The sequence below is a fragment of the Sinocyclocheilus grahami genome, unplaced genomic scaffold, assembly GCF_001515645.1.
Source record: "Sinocyclocheilus grahami isolate Dianchi unplaced genomic scaffold, SAMN03320097.WGS_v1.1 scaffold87.1, whole genome shotgun sequence".
Taxonomy (NCBI): domain Eukaryota; kingdom Metazoa; phylum Chordata; class Actinopteri; order Cypriniformes; family Cyprinidae; genus Sinocyclocheilus; species Sinocyclocheilus grahami.
Window position 1 is genome coordinate 203,039 of NW_015505266.1, and position 8,726 is coordinate 211,764.

Below are 8,726 nucleotides of genomic sequence, written 5' to 3' on the forward strand. Positions count from 1 at the left end.
TTAGGAGAGCGCATGTGATTATAAGGATTTTAGTCTTATATTAAATTGGTAGAAAAGATGACACAGTTGAGGGTTATTATTTGTTTAAAAGTTAACAATCATTTTCACAGAAATGTAATGGTTTATATCTATTTTACTCTAATATAATTTAGAGCTTAAAAGTGTAACCATATCCACGATAGATTTTTCACAATACAGAATATTACAATAAAAAGTATTATTAAAACGCAAAAGTAAGGGCATAAAAAGGACACTTGACAACAAAAAGAGAAAATGGTGAAATACTGTATGTGCGATTTAACGAAAATGAACATCTGACAAAAGAAATATTCATAAATGCATTACACTTTGTCAGAATCATATGAAACTTCTCCAGTATTCTGCGCATTTAAGTGTTTTGGATGAACGTTGCAGATTTAGACAGGGCGGGGTTTCGTGTAGTGGGCGTGGCTTGTTTGGTGGGTGTGTCATTTCCGCTCACTCCGCACTGATGTCCCTCTCATCTGTCCTGCTCTGTGTGAATCCATAAACATTACAGCTATTTTACAGCCTTTACTCAAGCAAACGAGTCTCTTTTGAACATAAGGCTTTCAAAATGTACTTATATTTCGAAAAAGTCACGAAAAGCCCCTAAACTATCCCTGTTTAATTCCGCTATTATCCTCCATATTAATCCTGATGCTTTGAACGAGAAGAAACAACTGAAGTCCATCGGACGAGGAGAAGAGACTAAATCACTGAGACTTAACGTATTTGCAACGAGGTAAATATATTAAGCAATCCGTTTGTATTCGCATTGAGCGATAGATTGTTGATTACGCGGCTTTTGTGTTAATTAATACGGTATGCGGCAGCTATAAATTATGCGCGTGCTGCATCATCTGTGATCATTATCAATAATTTCATCAATATCGATAGATTGCTGCTTTCCGTAGCTAGTTAACGTTAATATTTTTCTTGTTTGAGACGTTGTAAAAATATGTGCTGGGATGCTGGGAAATCTTTAGGTGTCCTTCACATGCGTCATTCATTTCACGATTTTAAAGGGGTCATAAGATGTTGCTAAAAAGAACATTATTTTGTGTGTTTGGTGTAATGAAATGTGTTTATGTGGTTTAAGGTAAAAAAAAAAAACACATTATTTTCCACATACTGTACATTATTGTTTCTCCTCTATGCCCCGCCTTTCTGATTTTTACAAAGCTCATCGGTCTGAAAAAGCGAGGTGTGCTGTGATTGGCCAGCTATCCAGTGCGTTATGATTGGCCGAATACCTCAAGCGTGTGATGTAAATGTTACGCCCCTACTATATTGTGATGCCCTGTCCGACCGGAGCGACGAGACAAAAACATTAAAACCCATTATAAACGAGGCATTTGTTGCATCCAGTGGGGACATAATTACAGATTATAATGACTTATACTGTTTTTTTACATGTTGCATCGCGCCGCGTAAACATAAAACCATGTCTGCATTTGTGATCGGAGAAATGACAAGCAAGTGCTACTCTACACTGCTCAAAACTCGCGTTTGAAACATCAGTGGCAAATCCTTTATATATAAAAAACGTACTTACAGTCTGTGAGTCAGAACAGCCGGCATTGTAGTCTACTCTCCCAGGATCAGTAAACAATCCTCCATAAAATGTGCTGGAACAGTGTTGTAAATACAACTTAACCACTGATTTCTTGTCGTGTCCTCTTTTGGAAGACCAAACAAAGTAGTTTCGCTTTCACAACGAAACACAGCATCACACACGGCGGGCTAGAGTGAGGAATGGCCAGCGGAGTCGATGAAGGATTCGGTGGATTCGTCCACAGTGAAAGCCGATCCGGTGATCCACAGCGTGAAGTTGATGTATTCCCTCAGCGACCAGCACAGATCAGCTCTAGGCATGACGAAGCGGATATCGTCCTCTTTTGGAAGACCAAACAAAGTAGTTTCGCTTTCACAACGAAACACACAGCGTCTTCATGACATGGCGGCAACAACAATACTACAGCGAGAATAAAAGTTACGCCTTCTTTCTTTGCGTGAACATTTGGGCGGCGTTATGCAAATCTTCCCACATCGTGACGTAGACATGTGGGGGTGTGTTAGAACGAGCCGTTTTAGGTAGGCGTGGTTGACTCTTAACTTTTATAAAGAATATCTCTTTGAATTTGAGACTTTAGTCTTTGCAACTTTACAGATCTTCTTTATGCACCAAGAGCTTGTAACACTCCAAAGAGAAAGGAAAAATTGAAATCGCATCATATGACCTCTTTAATGTTTCAACGGTGATTTCATCACAACTACTCTTGAATGCCATCTAAACTGTAAAGTAGTGTGTATATTTCTTTAGTTTACTGCAGGTGAAGTGTTTATACCCCATAAAGGCTGCAGAGAGCGTCATTCATTGCATCATTGAAGAGGAACAATTGGCCACATGGAGAATGGAGACTGGGCACACATGGTAAATATAAACGGATAGAATAAAGCAGCGGTTCTCAACCCAAAACCGTGTCAATATTGTTCACTGTACAAATACAAACAGAATAATGTGCAAAACAAGAAAATATATATTTTAAAAGAAAAAAATATATTAAGAAAAGCCATTTGTTTTGGATGGTTTCTAGGGTGTTGCTAGGCGGTTGTTAGGGTATTACTAAATAATTGCTCCCTGCCTTCAAGTAAAAACCCCCATGTCTTTATGATATTCTAGTGCAAGAATTCACAAATATTTTTGTCAGCCGACCCCTTTGATGTAAAATATTAATGTGATGTATTTTAAGTTTAACATAATATATAAATATACATAAATATAACATAAATATAATTTAACATCACATTTGCATGTTCACGGTTATCTAAGTTGATTAATGGTCACATGAAATGTTTTGTTTTTAATTATCAGTTTGGGAAACCCTATTCTCGTGCTAATATATGCATACGGTGCTTTGCTATGCAGTTGCTAGAGTGTTTTGTGTGGTTTCTAGGGTGTGGCTAGACCAGGGTTGTCCAGACTCGGTCCTGGAGGGCCGGTGCCCTGCAGAGTTTAGCTTCAACCCTAATTAAGCACACCTGATCCAGCTAATCAAGGTCTTACTAGGCATACTAAAAACTCCCAGGCAGGTGTATTGAGGCAAGTTGGAGCTGAACTCTGCAGGACACCAGCCCTCCAGTACCGAGTTTGGACACCCTCGTGCTAGGCTGTCGGTAGTTTTCAGGACATTAGCTCATTTCACACAGTAATACTAGTATATTGCCATAAAATTACCTGAACCACTTTACTGGTAAATACAAAAATGTGCTGTTCACACAGGCAACGACGTTCTGTCTTTTTACCGGTAAAGCACCAATGAGACATCCATTTCAAATTACTGGTACATTCTGTGACATCCTTAACCAGAAAAATGACCTAAACGGTTGTGCCTCCCAGTGTTGTGTTTGTAAACATGGGGGGTATACACAGTCATCATTTTTGATGTTTTCATTTTTGTGTCAAACATTCACATTCATGCAGCACTTTTGGCCCAGAGACATCGTTCAAACTGAACTACACAGTGCGGAGTAAATGTGTCATCTGCGCCAGAATGTTATGATTGGCCCAGAGTAGACATCCTTCGTCAGCGCATTTTGAACTTGTACGTGCTCATACCGGTAATTTTCATTCGTTCACACACAGAATCATTTCGGTAATTTACTGGTAATGTTACAACTTCCCTTACTGGTAAATTGTCCGAAAGGAATTTAGCAGTGTTTTTAAAAAGGTCCTCTTCACACATGATCTTGTAACGGTAATTTACCAGTAAAGACTTTGTGTGAAAGGGGCTATTGTTAAGCAGTTGCAAGGGTGTTCTGGGTAGTTAACTAAGGTGTTACTGAACAGTTGCTGGCCACTTTAAGAACAGGACCTTCAATAATTCAAAGAGGAAATGAAAACTAGCTTGAAGAGTCAGCCATTTTGTCTTAAGCTAATGGTCCAATTTGTCTGAGAGTAACTCAATATTTGAAAACCTCTCATGTGACATTTACCATACTATTGGTGTTTACCATATTTGAGTTTCCATATAAACCAATATTCCTTGGGGTATTGTCAATGCAGCTCAAAGCAGCAAATGTTGTCCGTGGCCATCCAGCTTTGCTAGAAAAACCAAGCTGGTTGACGTTTTGCTTGGTTTTGATGGTCCAACTGGAACAGCACTGAATCAATGGATCTGTGTGGTAACTTGTGTTAGTCTAAAATGGTCATTCATATCAATCTTGAGTACCATCTTTAGATTCTCAGCAGGTACAAAAAGCACATTCAATGCTTTGAACATCAAATATTTGTGTTTTTCTTGGTGGTTGGTGATGGATACAGTTACTCATTGTTTACATTGAATGCTTAGCTCAGCGTTTCCCAATTCCAGTCCTCGCGCCCCACCCCCCCAAAATATGCGGAGGGGGGCGCGAGGACTGGGATTGGGAACCGCTGGCTTAGCTGTTGGTAGGCAGTTGCTAGGGTGTTCTGGGTAGTTGTTAGGGCATTATTAAATGGGTGCTTACTACCTTAAGAACAGGACTGCCAAAGACTCAAAATTAAATTAAAACAAGCTTGGAGGGTCAGCCAATTTGTCCTATCCCAGTGGTCCATTTTGTCTGAGAACAAGGTTTTATGAAGAACATGGTTGAATTCCAAACTCATGTGGTGATTTAAGACATACAATCCATACCTCCTGAAGCTTAGGCCCTGTTTACACTAGTGCGTTTTCATTTTAAAACGCTGATCCTCGTCTACACTGGTGTTTTCACTACGTTTCAGAAAAAAATCTCCATCCATACTACAGAACCTTGCATGTCACATGACCATTCATGCACACTGGGTATGCTCGTAAAAGTGTAAACAGGAAGTTGGTTGCTAGTCACTGGCAGGTACTACAATGTGCATGATGTTATTGTTTACATGGTCGTCAAGGATACACAGAGCAAATGTGGGCAGCCACGTCATCTTTTTCAAAAGTCTCCATTTTGGTCTGTTTACACTGAAATGCAACCCCAGAGTTTTCAAACTAAAACGGGGTCTGCAGCATTTCCGAAAGTCTGTTTTCAAGGGTCGAAAACGCCAGAGTAGTGTAAATGACAGGCGTAACCATAGCGAAGGTTATGCGTTTTTTAATACGAAAACGCACTAGTGTAAATGTAGCCTTAAGCCTCGTTCAAACTCTCAGCCCAAATCCGATTTTTGTGCAAATCTGATTGAAATCCGATCATATTTAGATGGTCTGAATGGACACAAACTACATGAAATACAATTTTTGCAAATCAGTTTCAAGCTACATTCATATGTGGTTTTGAATCCTATTCAGATCGCATTCCTGGAAATCTGTTTCAGTCTGACCGGTCAAATCGGATCTAGCGTAGCTTTTTCATGTTCTCAGGCCACGTAAAACAAACATATTAGACATTTTGGAAAAAACATGCTTGTGTTGTTGCTATGTGCAAGTCAAGCAGAAAATATACTGCTAGGATACGGTTCTCTTTGAGTTTTGAAACCAGCGGAGATGGCAGCACAGAATAAAGTAGCACATTCCAGCTTCCTGCGTTTCTGCCAATGCCTCATAAGACGAAATATAATACAGCATGACGGCAACATGTTGTCATGTCGTAAGACAATGTGTTTTCCAAATTGTATTGCTGTTATTGTTGTTTTTAGCGTAGGCATAACAATGCAATGGCATTGCCATAGAAACCAACGCGAAAGAGTGCCTCTGGACACACAAATAGGATATGAACAGTTAAGATACACTGTGTGGACAGTCAGTCGTCTAGATTAGATTCCATGTACATGATTGGGTTCCATATGCACAAAATTGGATTTAGGCTGACAGTCTGAATGAGCCTTTAGTTTACATACTAGTATAAAGTTTCCATAGAGTGAAATGTTCTTAAGAGTTGTGAACGCAGCAAATGTTGTTTTCAAGGCTGGACCCCAACAAATCTTCCTTGGTCAAACAGTTCACTACAAAAACCAAGCCGGTTGAAGTACTGCTGGGAAACAACATAAGTTTGAAGGCTCAGGAACTAGAACAGCACCAAATCAATGGATCTGCATGGCAATTCATGCTGGTCTAAAGTGCTCTTTTCAGCAGGAATTAGTTGAGTGTTTGTAGTATCACTACAAGCACCATCTTGACATTCTCAGCAGGAACAAAATGCATGTTATATTTATGTTCTTTTTTGTTGTAGATGATGGATACGGTTACCCTAAACGTTGGTGGCCAATTGTACACTACGTCGCTCTCCACCCTCCAACGTTATCCGGACTCTATGTTGGGCGCCATGTTTCGTGGTGATTTTCCCACCACACGAGATACCCAGGGCAACTATTTCATAGATCGAGACGGTCCTCTATTCCGTTACATCTTGAACTTTTTACGAACCTCGAAACTGACGCTACCATGTGACTTCAAAGAAACAGAGCTCCTTCGGAAGGAAGCAGACTTCTATCAGATCGAGCCCTTGATCCAGTGTTTAGGAGACACCAAACCCCTTTATCCATTGGACACTTTTGAGCAAGTGGTAGAACTTTCAAGTACTCGTAAGCTGTCCAAGTACTCAAACCCGGTGGCGGTCATTATCACCCAACTCACTATCACCACCAAAGTTCACGCGCTACTTGAAGGCATCTCCAACAACTTCACCAGATGGAATAAACACATGATGGACACCAGAGACTTTCAAGTGTCTTTTACCTTTGGACCATGTGATTACCACCAAGAGGTTTCCCTTCGGGTGCATCTGGTGGAGTACATCTCCAAGCAAGGCTTCACAATTCGCAACACGCGGGTGCATCACATGAGTGAACGTGCCAATGAGAACACGGTAGAACATCACTGGACATTTTGTAGAGTTGCACAAAAGGTTGATGACTGATGCCGCATTCATGTCTGAACATTAAAAATATTTATTGGTAAAATTCTAAGCAATTTGAGCAGTTACAAGTTTAACAAAGATATTAGTGATTTTTAATAGTTGCAAACTCGTAATTAAGGTAATTCTGAAATTACCTGAACACACCACATCTCCACTGCAGATCCTGTTTGAGGTAGCCAGTAATGAACACAATGAAAATGTTTTCTGTTGTATTTTGGCGAACTTGTCCTATCGTGTTTTATGCATCTTCTCACCCAATTCAGATGTTTATAGACAAAAGGAACCTGAACTAGAACTACCTCATATACCTGGAAAAAGTGACCCAATTTTTTTTCCCTAATTGTCAAATCCATATATGCAACCTGAATCTTCATATATCTGAAATTTTAATATTTAATGCATCAGTGTTAAATATACAGTATTCAGTTGTATTTATAGTATTTCTGCAGATATTTTGTCCTGTGATTGTGTCCTTCAACTGTAAATGGGTTGCATGATTCTGTGGTATCTGCACTATTGTTGATTCAGTAATATTTCCCCTTTGAAATATGTGAAAATGATGTAATTTGCATGATGCTCAATATGTTTTGTTGCCCAAAGCTTTGAGCAAAACAATAACTCTTATGACCAGCTTCTAGACCAGACCAAAATTTGGAATTAATGTGCCATTTAAAATTTATTTTAGTCTCAAAATGCATGAAAGACTCAGGTTAGCATCTTTGAAGCTGAGAACATCCATTCATATTGTAGAGTTCATTCATGTGTGTATTTGACCTACACATTAAAAACAAGAGTTTCATCATACATTGTTTTTATTTGGTTGTAGACGACTTTGAATAACATTTGATTGGAAGATCATTTAGTTTTATAATTGGAATTCATTTAAATTATTATTCTAATGGAATATTTTATGTTACTTTTGGTGGCACCCTTTCAAATGCAATAACTTGAATAAATAACTAGATTATCTAAATGTATTTGATTTTGCTTATATATTTTTGTAGGGGAAGGGGTCGCTTATACCATCTTTTCTGAGATTGACATAAAAAACTTATGAAAGATGTTGAAAATGGCGGATCTAATATTTGTATTGTTTATTTTTAGTGTATTAGTCACAATCTTGAATTTACTAAAATCTATAAATATGCTTCTCTTTTTGTGAATATGGCATTTAAAGCGGCAGTTGGTATTTCTGTGCCACTAGTGACGTCAAATGAAACTTCAGTCCGTTTGTTTGAGTGGTGTTGCATAGCAACAATAACTCAACCAATGGTGTAAGTTCGGGGTGAGGGCTGTTTGTCTGATCAATGATAAATAGGGAAATTTGTTTAAAGGGGTCATATGATGCTTTTTTAAAGATCATTATTTTGTGTATTTGGTGTAACAGAATATGTTGACATGCTTTAATGTTCAAAAAACACATTATTTTTCAAATACTGTACATTATTGTAGGTCCTCTATGCCCCGCCTCTCTCAAACGCTTCATTTTCTACAAAGTCCCTCCTTCCGACAAGCGCAGTCTGCTCTGATTGGTCAGCTGACCCAGTGCATTGTGATTGGCCGAACACCGCAAGCACTCGTCGGGAAATGTAACGCCCCTTACCATAATCGCGAGCTTCATCTTTCAAAATAAATGTAAAGACAGTAAATAATGTCATTAGTTTTACCATCAGTTCAAGCCTGAAAGGGGAACAGAGTCGCGTGACAGACACAGTGATGAAGCTGGTATGTGTTTGCAGTACACAACCCACGGTTAAGACAGCTGACTTCACTGTGATGTTACCCTCTCTCTCTCTCTCACACACACACACAAACACACACACACACAC

The 8,726-nt window shown here is 39.1% G+C and overlaps 1 protein-coding gene across 5 annotated transcripts; it reads left to right on the top strand.

The window, feature by feature from the left end:
- Positions 1–465: 465 nt before the first annotated feature.
- LOC107586999 (BTB/POZ domain-containing protein KCTD6-like) lies at positions 466–7,669 on the top strand. 5 transcript variants are annotated; one of them, XM_016274586.1, is made up of 3 exons: positions 466–763; positions 2,328–2,455; positions 6,211–7,669. In XM_016274586.1, exons 2-3 carry the CDS (start codon positions 2,429–2,431, stop codon positions 6,895–6,897), a joined length of 714 nt encoding a protein of 237 aa, XP_016130072.1. In that variant the 5' UTR covers positions 466–763; positions 2,328–2,428; the 3' UTR covers positions 6,898–7,669. The 5 variants fall into 5 exon arrangements, with proteins under 5 accessions (XP_016130072.1, XP_016130071.1, XP_016130073.1 ...); XM_016274585.1 differs by having other exon boundaries at positions 2,345–2,455; XM_016274587.1 differs by having other exon boundaries at positions 2,379–2,455.
- The last annotated feature ends 1,057 nt before the right edge of the window (positions 7,670–8,726 follow it).